The sequence below is a fragment of the Pavona decussata genome, unplaced genomic scaffold (genome assembly GCF_977016875.1).
Source record: "Pavona decussata unplaced genomic scaffold, jaPavDecu1.1 SCAFFOLD_136, whole genome shotgun sequence".
NCBI lineage: Eukaryota > Metazoa > Cnidaria > Anthozoa > Scleractinia > Agariciidae > Pavona > Pavona decussata.
Window position 1 is genome coordinate 803,336 of NW_028145549.1, and position 15,254 is coordinate 818,589.

Consider the following 15,254-nt stretch of genomic DNA (forward strand, 5'->3'; position numbering starts at 1 on the left):
CTTGTTGGTTCTTATCAAAGGCTTTTCTCGGGGTACTCCGGTTTTCCTTGCTCCACAAAAACCAACATTTCCAAATTCCAATTCGACCTGGAAACAGTGGAGAGAAGAGCTACTCTGTGGATTCCACTGAAGTTGCCAATTTAATTCTATTTTATTTCCTATACAGCTATATGTACAGTGTAGCAGACTAATTAAGAAAGGAACGTGTCGGAGAAAGGACAGTCAGTAGAACTTTGTATTAATTTTTTTTATTATGCCGAGTTTTTCTTTCAAAACAATTTTTTCCATACAGAAACTTGTAAAACATTTCAACTATGGCCTACCACTCAAGAGACTCTGACTGGTGAAGACATCGTAATGCAGAATCATAATTCTGTGTTAACAGGAAAATGCCCAACATTAAAAATAAGAATTAGTATTAAGTAACTGCATATCTGAATATACAGTTCATAGGAAGCTACATGTAGTAATGCTCCTTTCTAAATATCCCCTCCCCAAAACACCCACAACTGTACAGTGTTCCAGATAAGAGAGGGATCCCACGTCAAATAAAATTAATGAGAATGCTTGCTTCCTGACCTGACAAATTGAATGGTAAACTTAAGAAGACTTGGAGAGAACCAGAGCTACTGTATTAAGCCCTCGAAAATACAACTGTAGTACTGTTATTCATTGACACCCTGACTTTCAAAGTTATCTTGAACACTGCATGCTCACTACAACCTACAAACACACAAAAAGTTTACTTAACAGTTTTTGCAAAACACAAATGAAGGTGAACACATCCACATTGTAGAAGGAAAAAAACAGCGTCATGTATCTTCTCAAAATGTGTTGACCTAGGATGAATTTTCTAATCCTCTGATTCATAGGCATGTCACATTTGAACCTGCACATAATCATGGCCTTGCCAACCACAAGTCCTCCAGACATGTACAGTACCTCAGTGGTTTGAACTCCAACCAGAACCGGGAGGGTCACTGGTTTGACTCCTTTTGGGAGGACTGCAATTTTTTCTGGGTTTATTTGACTTGCAGTCATCTCTTCATCTATTTTTGTGCGAGCTTCACTGGCTACCGATTCAATATGGTATTATTTTCAAGATTCTGTATCTCGTGTACAAATCACTGAAAGGGACATCGCCTAGCTACTTAGCTCAGAAACTGCGTTATTGTTCTTATACTACATCATTGAGGTCTGTTAGTAAGGAACTCTTAATGCAACCTAAATTGTTAACCAAGACCTATGGAGATAGAGCATTCGCTGTTCATGCACCAAAAGAATGGAACTTAACACCCTATGAATCGAAAGTCCAGCACCATCTCGAGCTTGAGAAGATAACTTAAGACATACTTGTTTACTAAATTCAGTAATAACAGATCATTGTTTCTATAGATTTGTATATATTGCGTTAGTTTTTAATTTTTAATCATTGTGAATATAATAGGAGATGGTTGTAGATTTGTAAATATTTATCAATAATGTTGTTTACATTACTGTAAAGCGCCTTGAACATAGGATAAGAGCGCTATAGAAATAAAGTTATTATTATTATTATTATTATTATTATTATTATTATTATTATTATTATTATCTTTACCATTATTATTATTATTTCACTGCTAATCTCCTGTTTAATCCTGTATTTAAAAGAAGGTCTTTTTTTTTCACAATAACATGTAACAAAACCTACACCAATCAGATACATGTGTAATGTGCTACCCATGGTAAATAAACATAAGCTTGATTTTCACTGCAACACACCTGTTCATTAAAGTAGATAGATGCTGCCACAAACAGATCATAGTCATTGAGATCACTGGAATTTAATTTCTTTTCTATTGACTTCAGAATGGAATCCCTACAACAGACAAAATAATCAATAATACTGGAAGGTTCTAATTACAGAGACGCTTTTGAGAAACAGTTTAAATTAAAAACTAGCGATATTAGAAATGAACAATGTTTTGCCGTCCTCATGACAGCATAATGTCAAGTTCATTGAACTTGAGCCAACCAACAATAGATTTACAAAAGCTGATGGACTGTATCCAGTGTTGGCAAATATACCCTGATGACTGGAATCATTTTGACACTTGCATTACTGTACATCAGTCAATCTCTGTTTATACACTTCTGAAGTGCAACTGAATATATCCCTGTAGAGGTTTGCGCTATATAAATTATTATTATTATTATTATAATTATTATTATTATTATTATTATTATTTTTATTATTATTATTTATACACTTGCTCTGGACAGACCTTTCGTTTGAAGACCATGCACATTTATACAATGTTTGACAGACCAATACAAAAATACAACTGCTTTACAATTTATTTTACATTAAGAAACGTGCCATTTTCTTTACCTTTTACTTAGATTCTGGTGATAACCTCACTGGCTGTACTTCCGGGGGCGATATGTAATGACGATTTGCATTACGTCATTATCGTCACTGCACCATAGCCTTTTGCTTAACTGTGGCTACGCTATTTGTAGGAGACATGTTTCTTTCAAAATCGTGTCAGGTTACTCGTTATACTCTTGCCTGTACATGTAACAGTCAGTTAAATATGGATATTAAAAGGAAGATGTCAGATCTTTGTGTTTCATTGACTAAAAATCAAAAACTTCAACAAGGGTTGGCAGTGAAAACTGACTCACTCCAGAAGGTAACGCTGGAGTATTTTGAAATGTGATGGATCTGGAAGCGCATGTAAATAATTGTTTGATTGATTGATTGACTGACTAACTGATTGATTGATTGATTGATTGACTGGCTGACTGACCAAGTGATTGGTTGATTGATTGATTGATTGATTGATTGATTGATTGGCTGACTGATTTATTGTTTGATTGATTAATTGACTGGCTGACTGACTGACTGACTGATTGATTGATTGATTGATTGATTGATTGATTGATTGATTGATTGATTGAACGAACATAGCCTTCATCACAACTACTTAGAAAGAAAATAAAACCTATAACAAACTGGTCTAATGATCTTACGGACTGGGCTAGATACGGAACGGTTATCAATCAGCTGCAAAGCGAAGACCAAGCAGTACAGTGAAACATTTGAATTGGACGCGAGCAACGCAAAAGGGTGCTTAAAAAATTTACTTCTAGAAACAAAAGGCAAAAACAAATTCAGCAGTACAACGAATAGAAATGCCGTTGATATAGAGGATACATTGAATTCGTATTTTACACATATTACATATTAGTCATAAGCTATCAAACGAGAACACCGCTAGAATCACTTCAAACAATTATTTTGATGACTTGACCACAACAGTTCCCAATGTCAATCAATTTACTCCAGTCCCAGTAAATATCGGGCGACCAATCCGGATCGCCTGTGTCCGGTTCGAAAGCTGGTTGACGTTAATCCCTGAATAAAATTAATCGAGGTTTTTATTTCGCTAGTAAAAGTGCATTTAAAAGCTGATCTCAAGCCAATTGTAAAGAGAAATCTATGTCAAAACTAATAGGCACAAATCTTTTAAAACAAATCTATATTGAATGGCGCTAGCAATCAAACTTGAATCAAAGTTTAATTTTGACAAGTATGGTGCAGTGGTACGAGCACTCGCCTCCCAACAATGTGGCCCTGTTTCGATTCCTGGAGTCGGCGTCCCATGGGGGTTGAGTTTGCTTTTGGGTCTAGTCCTTGCTCCGAGAGGTTTTTTCTACGTTGACTTTAATTTTCCCCCTCTCCTCAGAAACCAACACTGCTAAATTCCAAGTCTTTCTGGTAGTGTCTTGCCGGCTTAATACATTGATACTTAAAGTGTTTTATTTAGTTATTTAGTTAAAGTTCACTTTAGCCCAAGATTAGTTAAGTTGAGCTTTGAACAAATGGAAACTGGCATGAATAATATTCACCCTAAATTCATAAAACTTGCCGCTTCGATCCGTTTTGTCTCGATTCTCGAGGTTTCTATTCAACCTCTCGCTCGAAAGAGGTATATTTCCGGCCAGGAAAAGGTGGGGACTCTCATTTGAAAAAGGCGGGATGCTCGTTGTCGCGCTTAGGGGTGTAAATTTCGGATTTTAATATTATTAATAATAATAATAATAATAATAATAATAACTTAATAATAATAATAATAATAATAATAATAATATTGATTTGTATTGCGCAAATATCAATCCAAGAAATTTTCATCTGCGCATTACATTGACTCAACAAAATCCTAAAAAAAACCTAGTGCGTAAAAAATTCCTAAAAAAAACCTAGTACATATTCCATTCACCATTGGTCTCACTTAGAGTGTTCTGTGCAAATCGCCATTATCTTTAGCCTTGAAGGTCTCGTTTAGGGTTGCACGACAAATGACACTGCATTTTTTATTTGTCTGTGTTTTGAAATGGTCTCTTTTAGGGGTAAAAAAAAAAAACAGCTTTGGCCACGCCCAGATTGGTCTCTTTTAGGGGTCTAATTCAAAATTTCCGAGGACCATTCCCACCCCTTCCCGCCCCTGCCCCCGGAGATTTCCGGATAACTAGAAAAGAGCTCTTGTGACACCCAATTATTGAAATCTTGGTGCTACGTCGGTGGCGGGGTGGAAGCTAAGGTTTGGCTTGAAAAGACGCTGATAGAGTAACTTAGTCACCGTGAATAGATTTGAGTGCTACGTTCCAGAGCATTGACCCTTTTGTCAGAGCAAAGCGTTAGCTCTTGATTAAGCCTTCGCTCTGACGAAGGCCTACGATCAAGACGTCAGCTCTCTATCTGTTTTAGATGACCAAACTAAGCGTTCATCAAATAATTACGGACCGATTTCCGTATTGCCCGTCGTCAGGCTAAAGTCCTCGAAAAAATTGTTTAGCACAAAGTCCATCACTACTTTATTTCTAAAAATGCTAGTTTTATCTAAATACCAATCCGGTTTTCGCTCACTGCACTACATTGTTAGAGCTTTGCTAGCTGCAACCAATGATTGGCACACCAATCAGATACGGATAAAGCCTTAGCAAATTGTATTGCCTTTCTTGATATCACTAAGAAAGCGTTGGACAACGGTAAGCCAAGATATTCTTCTTCAAGAGAAGAACCGTTAAAGGGCCACTGCCAGGGCGGTTTTGATGTACTTTGCTCAAAAGTGTTCAAACATATATTTTTGCAAAGAACCTGGTTTGTAACATGGAATTGCTCTTACAACACCAGCAGGAAAATATTAAGGTTTTTGTCCTAGGAAGAACAAACCATGACCAATTTTTTAGCGACTTCTCTTAACTACATAGGAAGAACTTGAAAAAATTGACCAATTTTTCCAAGTTGCAATTCACTTCCATCCTAGCCATCCGCAGCCAAACATAGTTAAGGACGGTGCTTACTATTGTTACTGCGCATACGTTCTGCGCATCTCGAGATACTCGGGTTTCCTATGGGTGGTGCCAACTAATACAGGAATATTTTTGCGCGGTTTAAAACTATACGGAGAAAACAGAACTTAGCAAATGTTTTTGGTATCTCAAAAGAAAATTGGGGGTAACCATGCATTTTTCAGAGATAATTAAGCTTCAAGTTAGGAAAAAATCCCATACATTGCCTTAAATTTTTTTGCGCTTTTTCGAGATATTATTGCTTAGTTATCTCTGAAAAATGCGTGGTTACCCACAGTTTTCTTTTTGGATTCCAGTAGCCCTTGCTAAGGTCTGCTTTTCCCGCATAGTCATAAACTGCGCAAAAATACTTCGGTATTAGTAGGCACCGTCCTTAATACTAGTTTTTTTGCACTACTATTAAAGGTTATTGTTAACAACCGTCAACCGTTCTTTTAAGGATTCCATAGAAACAAATACGTTTTTTGACCATCCATAGTGAAACCAAAAATAGGTGATTCAATTTGCGACAGATCCAAACTGCACCAACCATAGTTCAAATTTGTGTAATTTTTGTATAGTTCGGAACCCTGTAAATTTTTAACCGGTGCAGCGTTTACATAGGTAATGTGTGGGACCTGCAACAAAATCTGCCGCCTTAAAACGACACACTAAGTCTAAAAACCATCGAGGTGCTCACACTGTTCTGGTACGGATTTGAACCGATGAGAGCCAGAAATCTGTCCGCCTCTGGAACAGGCACAAGAGGTGCTCGGATAGGTGGCCTTCATATGAGGAACAGTACGTTAAGAAGACCTATCCTTGCACGTTTTTGTATCAATCCTGTAAATACAGGGAACATTGCTTCACTTTGTAATCCTCCGTCTTAACAACTTAAAATCTGTATGACAGATTTCTTTATTTGCTTGATCAAATGTTAACGTTGTCCTCGTATAAAAAATCGAAATAATAATTCGTTATCAAATTTTCTTCCCGGCGTTTGAGTCGTATGAAAATTTTAAAAACTGCAAAAGCCGTGAACGAAGATTCTGCTTGCTTGTACGTTAGATCTCACAGGAGATCTAATCAGCCAAACTTAAAAAATAGACGATGAAAAGTCCAAAGAATATTGCAAAGCTGACACAACAAAATATATATTAAAACAATATTTCGGCTGGCCAAACCAGCCTTCTTCAGGTTTATATGTTACTGAAGAAGGCTGGTTTGGCCAGCCGAAATATTGTTTTAAAATATATTACGTTGTGTCAGCTTTGCAGTAGTCTTTGGACTTCTCATCGTCTATTTGAGTCGTACCCAACCGGAAGTGAAATTTGATGCTTTGATATGATACTGCGCAAGGAGGGAGACTGGGGATAGTAGGGCTGTGATGTCAATACAGGAACGCTTAACCTCGCAGCTTCTATAATCCTTATTTGTTTTATTCTGAGTATTAAATCATATAAACTTACTCTTCGGATACTTTCTGTTTGATTTCAAGAATTTTTAAGACAAATCTTTTTCACGACCCCGCTGCCCTGATCATCTTTCTACTTTTTAGACTTTGTATTTTACTTTTTTGTATTATTTTGCTCTTAGCCCGTTTTCGGCTTCAGAGATTTTTAAAGTGTAGTACTCGTGTGTATTGAACAAACTATATAATACCTGACTGCTCAAAGATCCGAGGTCCGAACGGCAATAGTATTGGTTGATTCAAAATTTTGAGTAGATACTGACAGAATACCCCCTCGTGTGGACTGGCAGGTCATTGCGTGGACTAGCCATTGTTCAGACTAGAGAAATAATTAATTTACCCTCCAGCCCACAGAGACAAGGCGATATTTTCAGAGACAGACAAAAACTTTGGAAGAAACGGTAAGGTTTTACTTAGTTTTTAAAAGTTCCTTTACAACTGCTTAGCATCAATTAAAAAAACAAAATAAACGAGCTAGAGGCGGGATTATTTAAACCGCGCTAGTGAACGATGTAATAAGAATGGGATATCGCTTTCATTTTTCCATTTGATTCAGCGTAATTGACAAATGCAAAGAAAGTGTTCTGGGATGTGCGTTTTTCATTGATTTATTTATTAAACAGTGGGTTTTCTTGAATCCCACAAACTAAAAAGCAAATTTATAGCGACAAGATATAATCACCCTAATGTTAACTCAATTTGGCCCTGCCAATGAATAAAAGGCAAAACAGACTTCCACTTCGTTAAACATTTTGGAACGAATGTCATTACAAAGAAAAAAATTACTATTGCTTTCATGTACACTGCATGGCAAGTTAAAATATTTCGTTTTGTACTTATAAAAGAGTAGGCGCTTTGGTTAGCAAAGTACACTAGTTTTGTCCCTCCACTTTGCACCGGCCCAGTTGAAATACACCCACAGGGATAAATCTTACGGCCTCTCTAACGAAAATCATATATGTCTATCCCGTTTCTTGAATAAAAATAAAGAAAAATATCGTTTAAAACCATTAAACTTAAACTTCGGATATTTTCGGTTTGATTTCAAGAGTTTTTACAAAGTTATACTTTTTTCGCGACACCGGTGTTCTCATCATCTCTTTTTATCAATTCATTTTCTTTTTATCATGACCTTTTACTTTTTTTATTTTGCTCTTAGTCTATTTTCTGCTTGACAGAGTTTTAAAGCGTAGCTCTCAAGCGTTGTGAGCCCACAATACGATACCTGACTGCTCAAAGTTCCGCAAATCCGAACAGCAATAGTATTGGCTGATTCAAGATTTGGAGTAGATACTGACAGAATACCCCCTCGTGTGGACTGGCAGGTCATTGCGTGGAGACTCATTGTTCAGACTAGAGAAATAATTGATTTATCTATTCAGCCCGCAGAGACAAAGCGAAATTTCCAGAGACAGACAAAACATTGGCAAGAAACGGTAAGGTTTTACTCAGCTTAATTCCTTTACAACTGCTTAGTATCAATAAGAAAACAAAACAAACGAGTGACGGGACTATTTTAACCGCGCTAGTAAACGCTGTAATAAGAATGGGATAATGGGAAACGCACTTTCATTTCTCCATTCGATTCAGCGTAATTGACAAATGCAAAGAAAGTGTTCTGGGATGTGCGTTTTTCATTGATTTATTTCTCCACTAATGGGTTTTCTTGTATCCCACAAGCAAAAACGCAAATTTCTAGCGACAAGATATAATGACCACGATGTTAACTCAATTTGGCCCTGCCAATGAATAAAAGGCAAAGCAGACTTCCACTTCGTTAAACATTTTGGAGCGAATGTCACCACAAAGAAAAAAATTATTATTGCTTTTATGTACACTGCATGGCAAGTTAGAAAAGCTCGTTTTGTACTTATAAAATAGTAGGCGCTTTGGTTAGCAAAGTACACTAGTTTTGTCCTTCCACTTTGCACCAGTTGAAACACACCCACAGGGATAAATCTTACGGCGTCTCTAACGAAAATCATATATGTCCATCCCGTTTCTTGGACAAAAATAGCGAAAAATATCGTTAAAAACCATTAAACTTGAACTTCTGATATTTTCTGTTTGAGTTCAAGAGTTTTTAAAATCTTATACCTTTTTCGCGACACCGGTGTTCTGATCATCTTTCTTTACCGTCATTTTCTTTTGATCATGACTTTTTACTTTTTTTATTTTGCTCTTTGTCTATTTTCTGCTTGACAGAGTTTTAAAGTGTAGTACTCGAGCGTTGTGAACCCACAATACGATAGCTGACTGCTCAAAGTTCCGCAAATCCGAACAGCAATAGTATTGGCTGATTCAAGATTTGGAGTAGATACTGACAGAATACCCCCTCGTGTGGACTGGCAGGTCATTGCGTGGAGACTCATTGTTCAGACTAGAGAAATAATTGATTTATCTATTCAGCCCGCAGAGACAAAGCGAAATTTCCAGAGACAGACAAAACATTGGCAAGAAACGGTAAGGTTTTACTCAGCTTAATTCCTTTACAACTGCTTAGTATCAATAAGAAAACAAAACAAACGAGTGACGGGACTATTTTAACCGCGCTAGTAAACGCTGTAATAAGAATGGGATAATGGGAAACGCACTTTCATTTCTCCATTCGATTCAGCGTTATTGACAAATGCAAAGAAAGTGTTCTGGGATGTGCGTTTTTCATTGATTTATTTCTCCACTAATGGGTTTTCTTGTATCCCACAAGCAAAAACGCAAATTTCTAGCGACAAGATATAATGACCACGATGTTAACTCAATTTGGCCCTGCCAATGAATAAAAGGCAAAGCAGATTTCCACTTCGTTAAACATTTTGGAGCGAATGTCACCACAAAGAAAAAAATTATTATTGCTTTTATGTACACTGCATGGCAAGTTAGAAAAGCTCGTTTTGTACTTATAAAATAGTAGGCGCTTTCGTTAGCAAAGTACACTAGTTTTGTCCTTCCACTTTGCACCAGTTGAAACACACCCACAGGGATAAATCTTACGGCGTCTCTAACGAAAATCATATATGTCCATCCCGTTTCTTGGACAAAAATAGCGAAAAATATCGTTAAAAACCATTAAACTTGAACTTCTGATATTTTCTGTTTGAGTTCAAGAGTTTTTAAAAACTTATACCTTTTTCGCGACACCGGTGTTCTGATCATCTTTCTTTACCGTCATTTTCTTTTGATCATGACTTTTTACTTTTTTTATTTTGCTCTTTGTCTATTTTCTGCTTGACAGAGTTTTAAAGTGTAGTACTCGAGCGTTGTGAACCCACAATACGATACCTGACTGCTCAAAGATCCGAGAAACGAACAGCAATAGTATTGGCTGATTCAAGATTTTGAGTAGATACTGATAGATTACCCCCTCGTGTGGACTGGCAGGTCATTACGTGGACTAGTCATTGTTCAGACTAGAGAAATAATTCATTTATCTCTTCAGCCCACAGAGACAAGGCGATATTTCCAAAGACAGACAAAATATTGGCAAGAAAAGGTAAGGTTTTACTTAGCTTAATTCCTTTACAACTGGTTAGTATCAATAAGGAAACAAAACAAACGAGTGACGGGACTATTTTAACCGCGCTAGTAAACGCTTTAATAAGAATGGGATAATGGGATACGCACTTTCATTTTTCCATTCGATTCAGCGTAATTGACAAATGCAAAGAAAGTGTTCTTGGATGTGCGTTTTTCATTGATTTATTTCTCCACTAATGGGTTTTCTTGTATCCCACAAGCAAAAAAGCAAATTTCTAGCGAAAAGATATAATCACCACGATGTTAACTCAATTTGGCCCTGCCAATGAATAAAAGGCAAAACAGACTTCCACTTCGTTAAACATTTTGGAGCGAATGTCACCACAAAGAAAAAAATTATTATTGCTTTCATGTTAACTGCACGACAAGTTAAAAAAGCTCGTTTTGTACTTATAAAAGAGTAGGCGCTTTGGTTAGCAAAGTACGCTAGTTTTGCCCTTCCACTTTGCACCAGTTGAAATACACCCACAGGGATAAATCTTACGGCGTCTCTAACAAAAATCATATATGTCCATCCCGCTTCTTGGATAAAAAGAACGAAAAATATCGTTTAAAACCATTAAACTTGAACTTCGGATATTTTCGGTTTGATTTCAAGAGTTTTTATAAACTTATACCTTTTTGACGACACCGGTGCTCTGACCTTCTTTCTTTATCAATTCATTTTCTTTTTATCGTGACTTTTTACTTTTTTTATTTTGCTCTTTGTCTATTTTCTGCTTGACAGAGTTTTAAAGTGTAGTACTCGAGCGTTGTGAACCCACAATACGATACCTGACTGCTCAAAGATCCGAGAAACGAACAGCAATAGTATTGGCTGATTCAAGATTTTGAGTAGATACTGACAGATTACCCCCTCGTGTGGACTGGCAGGTCATTACGTGGACTAGTCATTGTTCAGACTAAAGAAATAATTGATTTATCTATTCAGCCCACAGAGACAAGGCGATATTTCCAAAGACAGACAAAATATTGGCAAGAAAAGGTAAGGTTTTACTTAGTTTAATTCCTTTACAACTGCTAAGCATTAATTTTAAAACAAAACAAACGAGTGTTAGGATTATTTAAACCGCCCTTGCACACGCTATAGTAAGAATGAGATAGGCAGTTTCCTTTTACCATTCGGTCCAATCTAAGGAAAAAAGCGTTCTGGGAAGTGTGCTTTCAAGTGATTAATTTCTCCACTAATGGTGTTCTTGAATCCCACAAATGATCGTTGTTTAAAACAAAAGGCAAATTACTAGCGACAAGATTTAAGTATCACAGAAAGTGAGTGAGTGAGTGAGTGAGTGAGTGAGTGAGTGAGTGAGTGAGTGAGTGAGTGAGTGAGTGAGTGAGTGAGTGAGTGAGTGAGTAAGTGAACTTTATTTGATAAGTAGGTCATTTAGGGGATTGGCAGGCGAGGGACGGATGTGGACCTACTATACACAACATTTAAAATTTTACAAACACGAAATATATAAACAAAGAATAAGAACTATGTACAAGGAGAAATCAATGTATACCTATATACCAGAACTTAATTAAGACAATGTTAACTCCATTTGGCTCTGTTAATAAATGTAAGGAAAAAAATTCCATTTCGTTCAACATTTTGAAGCTAACACCATTGCACACGGCCGCTGTAACGGTTTTAATATGTCAATCCCGTTATTTGGATAAAAACAAAGAAAAATATCCTTTGAAAGCATCAAACATACTCTTGAAGTTTGACTCGAGAGAACGCGAAAAGAAGTATGAAAAGAGCTACGAGCTTTCGATTTAGATCGAGAATGTCATTATGACTGTTAATTAATGCCTTACCCCCATAACCACTCTTTTCTTGTTGTTTCCAGAAGCTGGAAATGGTGTTGGTTTTGAAGGCTCTTTCCTTCGTGGTTTTATGTGCCGTAACATTGGTCCCTGCTGGCACCAATGGACGCAGTGAAGTTGTCTTTCCAGGTATGCTATTTAGACGTAAAATCTTTAGTTTGTTGGTTAATTATTTGTAAATAATACCCTTCAGGTGACTTGTTTATCGAACGAAATATAGTCAGCTGGCCAAGAAGAGAAGCGACGATGGCAACTGTAAAATATTCAACAATTATTCCACGAAATAGCTGGTTCACCAATTATGACCAATGACCAATTATAATTGGTATTTTTATCATCACTTTAGTAAATTACCCGATTGCATTAAAACGTGAACCAAAACAGGCCACTGATATTGAATCGGACGACAAGTATTCTGTGACGACTGACTTACGATTTTTACCAAGGTGACGTATTTTGTCCAATGAAAGACCGCAAATGGCTTCCAACGTCATTCACCCTTTCTCTGGTTTGTAAACCGAGAAACGAACCGGTAATGGAATATTTTTGAGACGTAACTAGCTTTCTCATTACAATTACTCGTTTTGCAGGTAGAGACTGAATAAAACGGACAAAAACAGGGGGAGAGGGGGTTCTATGCTTGCTTTACGCTGTAGAGCTGTAGTATATAACCACTTTACCAGCTTGCGACAGAAATTTGATTAAATCCAACGTTGACAAAAAGGCACTCATTGCTTCCAGAGAATTATTCCTAGCAATTGTTCTTGAAATAACACAAAAATGTTACAGAAAAATACCGCACATATCACATAGACTCATGGCGGTTTACAATTCTTCTGTGGGGTTGAGATCGGACGTCAGCATGTAAATGCGCGACTGCCAGCCGCTATCAGTCTCGATCACCCACCCGACCAGGCATGAAAGTGAAAACAGCTAAAATCAAAGATAGAGATTAACCACCCCGCCGGGGACACATCCCTTAAAGGTGCATAATTGGGCAAATTCTGCATCTGTACGCTTCTACTGTAGATCCAAAAACAGATTGTAATAACCTTCCACAAGAAACTTTCAAAACTGCATTTACGAGGCAGTGTCCTTGACAGAATAGATTCATTAATAATTACTGATTCTGACTTAACTTCTCTTTAATTTGATCAGGAAGTGACGCGCAATTTAAGGACTTCCTAAACAACAAGGTTTATAAAGAATTACAAGTCAACGTGGAAGAGAAAATCAAAGTTAAAAAGGAAGTGTACAAAAAAATTGCATACATCTTGGCAAAGGTGGCCACCTACGACAAAGACAAATGCTACGATTTTAGAGTCATATTGAAAGGCTCCACCTACGAGGGCCTGAAAATAGGCAACCCTGACGAGTTCGATTTTGGATTGGTAAATGACTCCTGGACCGGCAAGATCTCTCTTATGGCGGATGGAAACACGCCAGCCGGCCGTGCTTACGCAGTGCCAGTATTGAAAACCTGTCTGGAGAAATTTAAGATACCGGGAACCAAACATCTCGATGCCAGCAAAGTCAGAGGTCATTTGCGTGATCTGGTGGAGAAAGCCATCATTGACTTGGGAATGAAGAATGAGATCAAGAAAGGACCTCACGAAGGAGGGCCTGCTGTCACCTTTGAAATACGGTGGCCAGAATTTGGCTACATAAGCATTGACTTGACTATTGCCCTTGAGCTCACAGAGTGGCCTCCCAAGCCAATCGCTAACCCTCGCCCCATAGGCACCAACGCTAACATTGAGCTTGTGCCCAGAGTCAAAAAGGAGCCATCCCCAAACACAGCATTTTGGCAAATTTCCACCGCTCAAGTCGACACGCAAATGATAAAAAACATGGATGGCGATAGAGGTTGCAGAAGAAAGGTTCTCCAACTGACGAAATACTTCAAGGCGAAAACCAGGGATGGGTGGTACCCACTGGCTACATACCACTTAAAGACCCTCCTACTCCATCTGAATGACGAGAGAAAACGGCCAGAAGACTGGGCACAAGGGATGCTGGTTCCGCGTTTCAAGGAGTTTATCGACAGGCTTCTGAAGCATCTGCACACAAGAATTCTTCCAAACTTTTTCATTCCCGCAGAAAATCTTTTCGCTGACAAGATCGATCACATCGATTTGGCCACAGCGGGCGTGAAAGACTTCTTGAAGACACTTCGACTCGATCCTGATGCACTCCTTTCAAGGCGAGAGGGCCAAATTAAACTCTCAGTTTGAATATTTCATTTATTCTTCTGGGTCTAAATAAAATCTTTAAAGCAAATAGCATTTTGTGATGTCTTTGATAGTCTTGACACACCTTTTCGCAACATACCAGCAGCTACATGCTTTCCAATGCATGCACCGAAATACCAGCGTACATGTTTTATTGAAATGGCATGTAACTGATTCATGTCATCCAACGCTAGCGTGACATTGGTTGGATGTTTTCCATTGCCTGTGACAAATTAACACTGGTAAATTTTGCATGTTTTCTACCACCATAATGGCAAGGACTGCACCGCATTGAGGGTAACACAATTGCATTGGTTGCAAATTCCCCAGCAAAACATTACTACTGGTCGTAAGTTTTCTACTGGGTTGATTGCACGTTACGTCATGGCTGCCATGTTGGTGGTATGGAACAAGATTTTTCTCCTCTGGGATTTCACTTCCATTTTTATGCAAACTAAATTTTCTTTTGTTTTTACTACCAACATAGCGCCAACGCAATCCACCAATACCATAATAATCTTGGTTGGATTCCTTCAATAGCCCTTTTCACGGTTAATGTTTCTCATTTGCCTTACAATGTTATCCAACGTAGATGCGAGGCAATTTCGGGCTAAAACGACAAAAAAGCCCGAAATTGCCTCACATACATGCTAGATTTCATTGTAATTCAAATGAGCAGAGTTAACCGTGAAAAGGGCTATTATATAGGTACAATAATTGACATTTTTGTGGCCAGAGTGGCACTGGTTGCAGGTGTGTTTTCCTGCACTAGAGTGGTACTACACTTTTGTTGTTGCATGCTTCAATTGAACCACCTATTGTTCCCGCAAAGATCTTTTCGAACGTTTTCTCTATTCTGTTGCCTT

The 15,254-nt window shown here is 37.8% G+C and overlaps 2 protein-coding genes across 4 annotated transcripts in view; one reads left to right on the forward strand and one right to left on the reverse strand.

The window, feature by feature from the left end:
* Window positions 1–2,722, reverse strand: part of LOC146467441 (coatomer subunit epsilon-like) — a 63,800-nt gene extending 61,078 nt beyond the window's left edge. The window contains exons 1-3 of the mRNA XM_085125963.1: window positions 2,671–2,722; window positions 1,765–1,898; window positions 324–373 (exon numbers count right to left, since the gene is read on the reverse strand). Of these exons, the coding sequence (XP_084982089.1) occupies window positions 324–373; window positions 1,765–1,898; window positions 2,671–2,722 (236 nt within the window). The remainder of the gene's footprint in view (window positions 1–323; window positions 374–1,764; window positions 1,899–2,670) is intronic.
* LOC146467438 (cyclic GMP-AMP synthase-like receptor 1) overlaps window positions 1–14,439 on the forward strand; it is an 88,122-nt gene extending 73,683 nt beyond the window's left edge. The window contains exons 1-6 of one of the 3 annotated variants that reach the window (XM_085125945.1): window positions 7,651–8,247; window positions 9,017–9,274; window positions 10,255–10,301; window positions 11,277–11,330; window positions 12,181–12,286; window positions 13,316–14,439. In XM_085125945.1, the coding sequence (XP_084982071.1) occupies window positions 12,190–12,286; window positions 13,316–14,391 (1,173 nt within the window). In that variant the 5' untranslated portion in view covers window positions 7,651–8,247; window positions 9,017–9,274; window positions 10,255–10,301; window positions 11,277–11,330; window positions 12,181–12,189 and the 3' untranslated portion in view covers window positions 14,392–14,439. Of the gene's footprint in view, window positions 1–7,649; window positions 8,248–9,016; window positions 9,275–10,247; window positions 10,302–11,276; window positions 11,331–12,180; window positions 12,287–13,315 lie in introns of those variants that run through there. The other 2 variants (XM_085125946.1, XM_085125947.1) reach the window with 2 other exon arrangements.
* The last annotated feature ends 815 nt before the right edge of the window (window positions 14,440–15,254 follow it).